Source organism: Gekko japonicus, unplaced genomic scaffold (genome assembly GCF_001447785.1).
Source record: "Gekko japonicus isolate JY-2015 unplaced genomic scaffold, Gekko_japonicus_V1.1 scaffold647, whole genome shotgun sequence".
Taxonomy (NCBI): Eukaryota; Metazoa; Chordata; class Lepidosauria; order Squamata; family Gekkonidae; genus Gekko; species Gekko japonicus.
The window spans coordinates 138,872-152,459 of NW_015167072.1; the positions used below are offsets into that span (position 1 = coordinate 138,872).

Here is a 13,588-nt window from a genome sequence, read left to right on the forward strand (position 1 = left end):
GTGCGGAAGACCTTTCAAAAGGACTTAGTAAGATGGTGGGGGAAAAACAGAGAATCACTCTATCAGGGAATGGTGGACTGAAATAGCTGCAAGGTAAACTTTCAAGGAAGAGTAGGTTAGCCCAGAATCCTTCAAGGAGACGATATATGAAAATATATCAGACAATGACACTTTAGAAGGCTCAAAAGACTTATTAAAGGCATAGGTCACAAAATGGGTCCATTTTGCATGGTGAGTTCGATGAGTGGATGGTTTCTGAGCATTCAGTGGTATCCCAACCACGGCAGGAGGAAAGATAATTGCAGAATCCTCCAAGCTGTGAGTTTTAAAAAGGCTGGATTGTGATGTAGAACCCGGTCTCGATCCCAAGAGAGGAGGTCTGAGTTCGGGGGCAGATGCAGAAAGACTCGCCGAGATAGCCAAAGTAGGTGTGGAAACCATGTCTGATGAGGCCACCAGGGTGTGATCAAAATGCAGGAGGTGTAGTCCATCACAGTTTTGTGTAGCACCCTGGGAATGAATGGAAACAGGGAAGAAGCAGAATAGGCAACCCTAGAAAGGTGTAGAAAGGTGTCCCCTAGAGACTGATGGGATAGAAGACCCCAAGCGAAGTAGAGGGGGCATCAAGCATTGTTTGACGTCACAAAAACATCAATCTTCAGACGGCCGAAGACTTGAAAAACTACATTCAGGTATTTCAGATGAAGAGACCACTTGGTTTCAAATGCTCCCTTCTAAGCTTTGGAGTCTTGTGAGCAAAATTCAACTTTGTGAGCTACTGGCATTGAAGCTGTGAGCGAGCAATTTGGCTACTGCATAAATTAGTTTGCTTTGGAGCCAACCTTCCTGAGCTAAGGCAAAAAATGTGTGAGCTGGAGGCTAAAAAACTGTGAGCTAGCTCACACTAGCAAAGCTTAGAGGGAACACTGTTCAGTTTCCTATGCAGCAGAGTGGCTGAGGAGATCTGTGTTGACACTGAGGATCCCAGGAACATGAGCAGCAGATAGGGAGACCGCATGGAGAAGGCACCACTGCCAAAGACTGACAGTGAGGCGACATAGTCGAGCCGAAGCGGTCCCGCCCTGTTTGTTTATATAGAATACAGTGGCTACATTGTCTGAAGCCACCTGAACAGTCTTGCCTGAAATGGTGGGTAGAAATGATTTCAGAGCTTGATGCACAGCAATGAGCTTCAAACAACTGATGTGGAAAGTTGCCTCTCGATGCGACCAGGTTCCTTTCACAGTTAGACTCCCACACTGAGCTCCCCAACCCCAGAGGGAGGCATCAGTTGATAGAAGAATCTCCGTAGCCAGATGCCAAAGGGCATGCCGCAAAGGAGATGTGTTGGGTTCGACCAGCATCGTAGAGAAGGACATCCAAAGGGATGTGAAGGAGATGGTCCAGAGGATGGTGCTGAGGACCGAAGGAGCGAAGAAACCAGAGTTGTAGGGGCCACATACAAAGTCGGGCGTAAGGAACGACAAACACTGTTGAGGCAAAGAGTCCCAAAAATTTCATAATGGATCAAGCTGTCTGTATAGGATACTTGAGGAAGGTGGAAGCTAGAGAGACGATGGATCCCGCTCGGGATGCTGGAAGAAATGCCATCTTCCACTTGGTTTTGAGGCAGGCCCCGAGGAATTGAATAGACTGGGCAGGTTCCAAGAGGGACTTTGGGTGATTGGCGCAGAGCCCCAAGTCATGGAGGAGAGCTAGTGGGCTGCAGAGATCCTCGAGGAGTTGAGGTCTGGATGGGGCCACCAGAAACCAGTCGTCTACATACGGATACAGGACAAGTCCCCTCTTGTGAAGCTCTGCAGCCACAACCACCATCGTTTTGGTAAAGACATGAGGAGCAGTGCAGAGACTGAAAGGAAGAACGCTGTACGGGTAGTGTTCTGCACCGATGGCAAAGCGGAGAAACCGTCAATGCTGTGGCCAAATGGTAATGTGGAAATATGCATCTTGTAGATGGATGGATGCTAGTCAGCTGTCTTTTGGGAGGAGAGGTAGAATAGATTGAAGGGTGATCATATGAAACTTTTTGCAGTGAATGAAAAGGTTCAGGTTGTGAAGATCCATTATTGCCCAGATGCCGCCATCCTTTTTGGGGACTGTGAAATATTTGGACAAGAACCCTAGAGTTTATTGGACTTCTGGTACTCTTTCGATGGCTCCCTTGTGGAGCAGTGTTTCGACTTCCAAATGAAGGGATGAAGACGGTGGTGTGATGACAAAGTGATGGGAGGTTGGGAGCGAAACGAACCCCACCTGCAGGATTGTTAGGACCCAGTTGCCAGTGGTGATATCTTCCCAGGCCTTTAGAAAGGGAAGAAGGCGAGTTCCTATGGGGGGAGTAAAAAGAGAAGGAGATGGCAGGCAAAAAAGATTGTCAAACCAATTGCTTAGGTTGTTGAGAACATTTGGGGATCAAAGGTTTAGACTTCTGGTTGAAATGCTGACGAGAATCGATGGGTTTACACTTCCACTGAGCGGGTGTAGCAGGAGAAAACTGGTGCTTATTATAATATGGTTTCCACTGGCGATACTGGGGACATTGGAGAGTCGAAGATTTTGAGCCTTCTTCTTACTGTCGTTGACAGCCTTTAAGGTGTCATCAGTGGAAGCACGGAAAAGCCCGCCACCATCAAATGACAAGTCTTCAGTTTTAGATTTCACATCAGGCTGAAGGGAAGTCAATCAAAGCCACACATGGTGATGAAAGGCGATGGAAGACACCAAGGTTTTGGAAATGCCGGATGGAGTTTATCTGTTGCTTCATGATGGCACAGATCTCAACGCTCCTGAAAGGGTAGGCTGGGCATCATCCAGTACCGAGTCCAAGATAGGATGAACAGCTGACAATGTGGAGGGGTATGATGAGAGCTTTCCACAGGCGTCACAGGAGTTTGACCAGTCTGATCACCAGGTCATGATGGGGAATGGTTGACTGGGACTGCCAGTACTGAGGAATCATGAACTGGTCATTGTTGATGTGGCGAATGCGAGGAAAAGTAAGAGACAGAATGCCTTCTACGCATTGGTTGGCATTGGTGAATGTAAAGATCAAGATGAGGTTGGCATCGGTGAATGTAAAGATCAAGATGAGGTGACGATGATGTCTATGTTCAGGGGACCAAGACCCTCTGTAGGACCGAGAGGGAGATTGAGTCATGGAGTGATAGTGCATTCTCCATGATCAAGGAGAATGATAGCAACTTCACTTGGTATCCCTGTGATCAAAACATGATCAAGGAGAATGATAGCAACTTCACAAAAAATCCTCCCTGTCATCCAAAATGTGGATAGGCGGTTGGGAGTGTTATAGTAGAATCACGCCTCTTGGTCACTGAAGAGACACGGTGTGGAGACCTAAGTAGTGAGGACACAGTATGCTGGCCCAGCATGACATGATCGGTTTGGGCAGATAGTACCAGAGTGAGGCTAGGAGGTCTGTCCACAGACTTGTGAGGGAAAGTAGCTAAAGGGCCAACCACTAGGGTGGACATTGACAGGCCAGAGATTATAACAGGGTTGAGTTCAGGCGCCGAGGTTGATATAGATGGTTTCGCCTTCGAGGCCGAGGGGTTGGTACCATCAGGTTTCTTAGTCTTATGAGAATTTTTAGCAGCCTTCTGAGGTGTCCCTGATTTAGATGTCTTTTGTGAGGCAGACGAAGAATGAGAAGCTGTGGAGGACATGGTAGGCCAGTTTGGTGTAGTGGTTAAGTGTGCAGACTCTAATCTGGGAGAACCGGGTTTGATTCCCCACTCCTCCACTTGCACCTGCTGATGTGACCTTGGGTCAGTCACAAGCTCTGGCACAGCTGTTCCTGAAAGAGCAGTTTGTGTCAGAGTTCTCTCAGCCCCACCTACCTTACAGGGTGTCTGTTGTGGGGAGGGGATGGGAAAGGAGTTTGTAAGCTGCTCTGAGACTCCAAGTGAAGGGCGGGGTATAAATCCAATCTCTTCTTCTTCTTCTAGGGCAAATCGCAGCCTCAAGAAGTATCGCCTTTAGACGAGCAGCTCGGTTACATCCACTGAGCCTGCTTGTTAACTTTTGCACAATGGGGGCAACCTTTTACATGGTGAAGTTCCCCAAGGCAGAGAAGACACAAATCATGTCCATTGTTAGAAGGAAGCTTAGCAGGGCAGCGGCGACAAACTATGAAAAACAGCATACGGCCCATACACACACCTCCCTGACCAGGCAAAGGGGAGGGGGGGCTGAACAAAAGGAAAGGAAAAGCTGACAGGAAAATTTCTCTCTCTCTCTCTCTCTCTCTCTCTCTTTTAGATGAAGATAGTCCAAAAAAAGAGAAGAAAGCAGAAAACGAGGAACAAGGGAATCCAGGGAAAAGCTTAGCTGAGGTGAACGAAGAGTGAGGCAGGAGAGGTGTGAATGCAAGGGAAGTTGAAGAAGAACTGAGTGGGAGGTGGTTCTCTCCCCCCCTCCAGGCATGCACAGTGCATGCCTGCTCCCCAGAGCAGGAAGAGCCAAAATGATTCTGAGGCGAGCCAAAATGATTCTGAGGCGAGCTCTGAACATTTCTCCAGTGAAGTCATGCACAGCTGCCCAACCCATGTGTGGGACTGCACAGAGACCACAACGATCAATGACTTCTGCCCAGCTCCATTTTTTCTAAGTGACAATGGGTCTGCAAAATAGTTCAGTTTCCATTTAGACACTGGAAAATACAATTTGATTGTTTTCTAGTGTTTAAAGCTCCTCTACCTCTAGAAGAGCCCAGTAAGTTAGAAAAATGTGAACCAAGGTCTTTTGAACATATTGTCAACAGACTTTCTTGGCCTTGGTTATTGTACCTAGAATAATGGGACCAGACTCTTGGGTCTTACTGTTTCAGACAAATGTCAGAAGGTGAGCTTTTTATGAGTGCTGACAAGGGTCTTCCTCTTGTTGGCTCAGGGAGACCTGAAGCTTAATTTGTTAGGAATGATTAAACAGTTCTTGGTCAGGCCCGCATCTTAGAAAACAAACTAGCACCCTGTTAGTGTTCCTTAGTCCATCATTCTAGTATCTTTACTCCATATTTGAATGCTTTGCTTATTTGTGTTCCTAACATGGTCTCACATCTCCCTAGCCTGTCAGCCTGATATTGTTCACACAGAGAGAATAAGCAGAAAGGGAATTATATTGGCAAACCCAGAACTTACTTAGTCGTAGTAAGGTAGCCAGATTGCACAGATATCTGCCATTTGCTGACCTTCCTTTCCTATCGCTCACCCACTCCCATCCTAAACAATTAGCCCCTACCTAACAAGAAATCAGAAATATGAAAACACTGCAATACTCTGAAAGGAGGCTGTTGGTAATAAAAAACCAGGCCCCCCAAATTATTATTCTAGATGGGAAGTTACTTAAGCTGGTCATGCTCTGTAGTTCATTTTTTTTTTAACAAAATGAGACAGAGTTTACAGTTTTTAAAAAATCACTTGAATGCTTTAAAGTCACAGAGAAAAGTCTTAATGCTCATCCTATGCAGAAAAGGTAAAACAAGACAAACTCCAAACCCTGTGCCCAGTTTATATGTAATGATTAAAAAAAATTATGTAGAAAGCAGCATTTCTTCCAAGTTTATAGCAATATTTAACACATGACTTTCAAAGAGCTGCAAAACAGCAGGTTGAGGGGACAATCTGCAGCATTAGTGGCAAATAGGTGCTTCCCCAAACAGCATTAGTGGCAAATAGGTGCTTCCCCATCTGCCATTCTTCCTGCCACTGTTCAATGTGAAATAGCTAACATGCATATGGCACCCTTGCTAGGGGAAAAGGGAAAAAGCAGGAGGTAGATCTGTCATAGTACTCTTTGCTGCAGGGTTTTCAGATCTGGGTTTGCAATAGAACTTGTATGTCTGGCCTTAGTTCCTAGGTTAATCTTACAGGGCTGATGAAAGACTGAGGCACAACTGGCAGTGCTATGTATTAACAGGGACACATAGGAGTACACATTTGATTTCTGTATTTCAAACATTTTTTTTAAATGGCAGGAAGCTGGAAGGGGGAAAGGGAGCCAGTATCTCATGGGGCAACATTGCTTGTGTATGTGCATTTTCTTTATCTTACATTTAGAAATGTAAAGATGGACAACACAGAATAAAGAGGTGGGTTGGGCTGCAAGATGCAAAAAAAACCCCCACACACCCCCCTGAGGATTTCCAAGCAGTGCAGTGTATTTTATTTCAAACATCTGTATACTACCTTTACATGCAAATTGGGTTCTCAAATCACTGAACAGTTAAAGATATTAAAAATCAGTGTTAAAAACAATATTATATAGTAAAACAGCAATAAAAAATAGGAAGGAGGACTCTCCCTTTTGAACAATGCTACGATGAACCAATGGAGCAAAAGGAGAGCTTTCTTTGTTGGGTTTGAATTGTAAACACAGCACTCTTTCTAATAAGCTTTGTCTAACAGGAGCAGTGTTGCATGTAAAATGGTCTTCACTAGTGGGGTCTTACCTGGTAACTGGCATTAAGTGCTCCATAACTAAGGCCAGAAATCATGTTTTTGACTAAAGTTGGACTCCTATAAACAAAAGAAGGAGCTGTTAGCATTTATATCCAAGCATTACACAAGATAACAGAGGTGACAAGGAAGGAAAAACGGCTGCAAACATTCTGTGTTCTTGCTTTTCCAGACTGAAAGTAATGCACTCCTGCTGGTAAAAGATGGCAATCAGTCCCATTTTTTCTTTTCTCATCTATTATAGCCTAAACTTTTAAAAAAGTACAAATAGTGTACTAGGCTCTGTTGCCATCAGTCTGTTGCATCATCTCAGGCATGCCCCCAGACTGGATGTATAACAGCTAGGAAGCTGGACAGCCCGACTTGCACTAGAAGGCAAATGCTGCATTGCCTAACATTTCAGACTTTGAGATGCAGTATTGTTACAAATGTGATATCGCAGTACAATATGATCACAGAACAAGAGTACACTGCATAAACAATGCAGACAAAATAGCGCACAAAAATATAATTCACATTAGTAACAATTAAGTAGCATCAGTTTACAAGAATGGTTACAAGAATGAGTATGTGATTATAGACTACAACATTAGCTCTAGAGTAAGACACAGAGTAAGACCTCTTTGAATCACATTAGTAACAAGTAAGTAGCATCAGTTTACAAGAATGGTTACAAGAACCAGTATGTAGTTACAGACTACAACACTAACATTAGAGTAAGACACAGAGTAAGAGACGAGGATTCCGAATTTCACTCTTCGTTTCGATGATTTTTCCTCAGAAAGCTGTATCAGGTGCTTAACGTATAGAAGCCTCCAAGAATTAGGTACAGGCTAAATCATCATTCTGTGTATGCAGACAATCAAAAATAGGCAATCGATCTGTAGCAGAGCGTTTTCTTACATTGTCGGCACAGATCAGTTGCCCATTTTTTATTGTCCACATACACAGAATGGTGATTTAGCCTGTACCTAATCATCAAAATGAAGAGTGAAATCCAGAATCTTTGTCTCTTACTCTGTGTCTTACTCTAGTGTTACTGTTGTAGTCTGTACTTACATACTCGTTCTTGTAGTCATTCTTGTAAACTGATGCTACTTACTTGTTACTAATGTGAATTATATTTTTGTGCACTATTTTGTCTGCGTTGTTTATGCAGTGTATTCTTGTTCTATGATTGTATTGTTACAAATACCAGACATAGTTCAATCCAATGGCTCAACAGCTGATGGATATTTCCCTTTCATGTATCCTCATTTTTTTATTTTGCACAAATAAACATAATCAAGTACATCTAGTGTAGAGAAAAGCATTTTTTAAAAATACAATTCTGTTGGCTATATCATCACTAAGAACAACAGATTTTTCATAGTTAACGGGAACTAAGACCACCGGTGGAGACAAACAGTGGCACACTCTGTTGTCTATACAGCTACTAGCAGTGTTATTTGCTTGCAAATGCTTTCGTCAACTGCTTAACCCCCATACAACTTTACCAACCAGTACTCGTTATTGCTGTGATGCTACCTGTGCAATCTAGAAACACATTTACTGATAAGTGGGTTGAATGTGGATATAATGACCATTAGCTTCAGTATCTCTAGGAATAGATAAAAATCATATAGGAAACCTATCAAAAACAGCCATGATCAGTGTTCCCTCTAAGCTGAGTTAGCTCAGTTTTTCAGCCTCTGGCTCACACATTTTTGTCTTAGCTCAGGAAAGATGGCTCCAGAGCAGACTAATTTATGCAGTAGCTAAATCACCCGCTCACAACTATAATGCCAGCAGCTCACAAAGTAGAATTTTTGCTCACAGGGCTCCACAGTTTAGAGGGAACATTGGCCATGATAGCAATATTTGATCTCTATGCGCAGAATGAACACAAGATGCTGAAGATAAGCCACAAGCTAGGGCTGATGCCTTCATTTCCTGCCTGTGAATTTTTTCAAAGCATCTAGTTTGTTACAGCTGCACAGATTACTGGACTATATTGCTCTTTGGTACAATCCAGCAAGACTGTTCTTGTGTTTGTGCAATAACTGAGTGTGCAGTCCATAAGGGAAGGTGGACCATGGAAGTTTTGCTAGACATGCTCTGTAGCTCCTGCATACTTCCTCCCACCCACTCCAAGCCACCCTGATACTGAACTGAGCACTCCTCTACCCAAGGAAGATCACTGGCAAACTGTCAGACACACCCTGTCATCTTTGGTGGCCTTCTCTTTTGGTACTCAAGTTCGTCTACAGTCCAGACAGCTCCCTTGACGTTCTCCACTCGCACAAAGCACTTATGCAGGCTCAGGTTGTGGCGTACAGCATTCTGCAAGGAGGACAGAAAAAGAAGGTAATCAAAATGGATGAAGGTCTTAAACTGGGCAATTTTGCTCCCTTCAAAAACTCTCCAGAGTTCCATGTTAGCAATAATCTGGTTTCTATGAAGATGCTGTTGCTAACCTGACATTAATATCCTTAAAACTTGTTTTGAAATACAAGTTGTGAGGCAATGCTCCTGCCTTGCCATATGTTGAAAACAATACACATGCTTAGTTTAAGAACTGGATTTTTGTCTGATTGATCCCCACTGTACACACTTCTATAGTATGAATAAGTTACAGTGGTGGCTGATTCAGTACTACATGTCTATGTGCTATCTTAATATGCATGATTGATGGAATTGAGGTCTCTTGGCTACTGTGGGGAGCAAAAGAGAGGATGAAGGTAATAACAATGGAAAGGAGAATAAGGTTTCCATGTGGACCACACATGGGGTGAGCAAATGCCAGCAGCAACTGAGAAAAACTATTAGTCAGACAAAGAAAGACATACCAGTATAGTGTGTTATGGAAAATGTTGGAATACAGTTATTTTAATAGCCAGGAGGAGTACATAAAGAAGGGAGGCCATTCCACCCTAGGCTTTGGGCCATTTGCTAACAAAGCTGTCACAGAATTTTTTTGTGTGTGTGTGTGAGCATGGATCTTGTTCTCATTTCCTACTGAAGTCAACTGAGAATGGTTGGTTGGTCTACTATAAACCAACCTACGTAATTTGTCATTGTTGGCCAAAAGTAGAGAAAGGGAGGGAGAAGAAAAGATGAGCAATGAATTGCCAACACTCTGCTCTGCTTGGAAATCCTCAGGGTTTTTGTGTTCAGGGTTTTTTTTGCATCTTGCTGCCCAACCCACCTCTTTATTTTGTGTTGCCCATCTTTACATTTCGAAATGTACAATAAAGAAAATGCACGTACACAGGCAGTGCTGCCCCAAGAGATACTGGCTCCCTTTTCCCCCTTCCAGCTCCCTGCCATTTGCTACTGCCCCTATTTCATTACCAATTTTAATTTGCCTCTAATTAAATCCTGTGTATTTTTCTGACTCACTTGCTAATCCATGAGGGAGGCAGGAGGCTGGAGTGGAATCTCTCCGAGCTATAATTACAAAGGGCCTAATCACGCCGGGGCTCTGCCTTTGAATAAATTTCCTTGCATTAAGGTTCTCAGATTCTCTGCCTTGCAAATGAGAATGACCCCAATTTCAGGATGGTGGCCTCGAAGGGTTTTTTTTTATTTCGAGTCCTGATTCGTGATGAGAGACTAATTCGTTACGCTAAAACATTAACAGCAATTTAAGAGGTCGAACGGGGGCCGTATAAACAAAAGAGCTGGCCAAGACAACAAGGCAAAAGAGAGAGATGGGGAATAAATCCCCCACTTTACAAACTCAACAAATTGGACCTTCCCCTACATTTCTGGTTACATTTCCTTTTCCAAATGAACATATTCTTCCCCCTACCTTGGATTATTTACCCAATTGAATATTTGTGATGATGCAGATTACAATTAAGTAGACTGTGTTTAAGCCCAGGGCCCTTTCACACGGTAGTTTTTGTGGAGCAGTTGCATTCAGACTTTGCTGTGGCTCTAGAGCATCCACATGGCATTGTGGTATGGACCTTGTGATACATTAAAGGACTCAAACAGCAGCCTGATAAAACAGATCATGAAATTGCTCTGCTGCTGTCCATTCAGAATACTGAATTGTGTTGAGCATCCTGTACCACCCTTCCAATGACATAGGAAATAACTCATGACCCCTCTCTTTCTCTATGTGCCACTGAAGTTGCTGGGTGTAGGGATACAGATGAGTCCTCAGACCTCACAGTGAATCCACCAGACTCTTGCAGTCTGAGTCATGTCTCAAAAGTGTTCTTTTGGGAGAGGGCCCTAAATGACTTGTTAAATTCCCTCAAGTAAGAATGAACAGTCCTGTACAATTCAAGAGGAGGAAGTCAGACACTCACCAAAATTTCTGTAAACATGATCTTTTGAATTTTGGTGCAGAAAAATCCTGTATGGGATTGCTTACTGCTGGAAACCGCATTTATTACAAAATGACAGCCTTTGATTATTAGCCCTTACCAAATAGACTTTGAAAGCAATGAATACACTCTGGTACTACAATCAGCAGATTAACAGGTAAGGAGGAATTTTTGGAAACCTACACTCGGGATAATTCTGTTTCATTAGTAGAATCATAGAGCTGGGAGGGACCTCCGGGGTCATCTAGTCCAACCCCCTGCACAATGCAGGAGATTCACAAATACCTCCCCCTTCACACCCACAGTGACCACGGTTCCAAGCCCAGAAGATGACAAAAAAAACCTCCAGGATTGCTTCCTGACCCCAAAGTGGCAATCAGCATTTCCCTGGGCATGTAAAAAAGGGCTACAAGAACTAAGCACTGAGGCAACCCATCCTGCCCTTCCTCTCATGATCTGCCTAAGTTCACAGAATCTGTATTGTTGTCAGATGGCCATCTAGCCTCTGTTTGAAAATCTCCAAAGAAGGAGAGCCCACCACTTCCCGAGGAAGCCTTTTCCACTGAGGAACTGCTCTAACTTTCAGGAAGTTCTTCCTAATGTTTAGCCAAAAACTCTTCTGATTTAATTTCAACCCGTTGGTTCTGGCCCGACTTTCTGGGGCAACAGAAAACAACTCCACAGCATCTTCTAGATGATAGCCCTTCAAGTACTTGAAGATGGTTATCATATCACCTCTCAGTCATCTCCTCTCCAGGCCAAACAAACCCAGCTCCTTCAAACTTTCCTCATAGGACTTGGTCTCCAGACCTCTCACCATCTTCGTTGCTCTCCTCTGGACACGTTCCAGCTTGTCTATATCCTTCTTAAATTGTGATGCCCAAAACTGAACACAATACTCTAGGTGAGGCTCAGTGTGGCTCTACTGTTCTTAGGCAGATGACTGAGAGAATACAGTTTTTTGTGTCTCTTTCTTTCCTTGGCTGATAGGACCCATGACGAACTTTGAAATTCCAGCATGTGTGTACAAGTGTAAACACACACAAGTGCACACACACAGGCAGTAATGAATTTTGATTTTGAGAGGGCTTTGTGCACAGTGTCAGCCATTAATCAGAGATCTGCCCTAGCATTTAAGAGCAAAGCATGCTTTTCTGAACAGACCCACAGAGCCAAACTCAGAGGCTACCTTAGCATCTACTAGGTGTTCTACTGGTATTGGCCTGCACCCACAACAGAAAGTAGGATTCCATCTTATCATAAGCACGAGGCCAGGAAGGAAATAGAGGCAAGGCAAAGAATTGCCCAAAGTCACTACATGTGCCAGTGAACTACTGTGTGGTTTCTGAAAATTCCACATGTGATTTTATGGAAAAATCAGCCATATAAGGATCAGTTCAAACAGCAGTCCCATCCTGGAGGAAAGCCCCCCCCCCCAATCAATCCCTCTGTTCTTCATGTCTGCTCTGGTAGCATTCACTCTTTGGAAGAACCTAAAGCTCCCGAGCACTTTGTGTGGCTTCTTTATAAGGTATATGAACTCCTAGACACCCCACTAGACGGAAACAGAGTGGTGCTAAAATGTCCTTTCTCTGCCTCGCTTCTGCAGTTCCCTGCTCCAGGGGGGCCTTCTTGCAGGATTTTAATGCGGCTTTTGTATTTTGACAGAGTATTTGTTTAATGCCAGGCTTGGCTGCTGTGTTTGCTTCTTATCTTTGCCTTTTCTAATGATGTTTGCTTTATGCCCCTGGCCCTGCCGTTCTCCTCAGCTCCTGCCCCAACCATTCACCATCACTCTCAGCTCTCGCTACGTGTGCTGCTGCTGTCATCACCAACACAGTCCTCCTCATGCCTGCCTCTTTGCAGGTGCCTCTCGCCTTCTCCTTTGGGCACCTGTTTACTTTGCACTCATCCAGTTCCTCCTACCTGACTACCTCAGAGTGTTCTAAAAAGACAGCTACAGATTAAATCATCATGAAAAGGGGAAATGCTTTCTTTGCCAGACAAACAAAATAACATATGCTTCTGCTGGAACATATCTCACTGCCAGGATTTCGGTTTCTTCCCTCAGCACTTTTCTAATGGTGTGGGTTTTCTTTAATTTTGCCCAAAGAGGAAAAAGGATAGCACATCTGGATTTTTTCTTTCTTTAGGGAGGTAACAGCCATTTTGAAAGGAACCAAAATATTTCAAAGCCAGCCTTCACCGTAAGACACTTCTGAGTAAATTTAACATTTCTAATTTACATAAGATATAAAGTACATGTGAAATATGCAAAATGTCAGTGATGGATGCAGTAGTAGGGATATTTCTAAGCCACTATTCACTCTCCTTAGAGTCAAAACCAGAGCCCAAACCTTTGGATTTTCTGTCTACGTCATTACCACTATTCTAGACATAGCATCTTCTATGAGGGCACATTATTTTAAATATGATTGGCATATTAGATCTGAAGAGCAAATTAGTGGTCTGGCATTTCTTCAAATGTGGCACTGCTGTTTCTATGGGACTCTATTTTGAAACACACACAGGTTGTTGTCTGCACTTTCTGGCTTGTAGGAACATGGTGTATTTATATGTAATGTTCCACCTAAGCCATTAGGGGGACTCAATGATCAACACACAAAGTAACCAAGCCCTTGAGAAGATTGCAGCCTTCCATTCAATTTGCTTAAAATTATCGTTTTGTAGACATCTGTACTTGTTAATATTGTGGCTGATACTTCATGTTTAGTAGGAAAAATAACTTTAGACACGTCATCATCATCCTCTTTC

General features: G+C 43.5%; 1 protein-coding gene across 1 annotated transcript in view; it reads right to left on the reverse strand.

The window, feature by feature from the left end:
- Nucleotides 1-13,588, reverse strand: part of FOXP4 (forkhead box P4) — a 128,690-nt gene that overhangs the window by 4,541 nt on the left and 110,561 nt on the right. Inside the window, exons 13-14 of the mRNA XM_015412699.1 lie at nt 8,695-8,816; nt 6,488-6,554 (exon numbers count right to left, since the gene is read on the reverse strand). Coding sequence (XP_015268185.1) covers nt 6,488-6,554; nt 8,695-8,816 — 189 coding nt within the window. The remainder of the gene's footprint in view (nt 1-6,487; nt 6,555-8,694; nt 8,817-13,588) is intronic.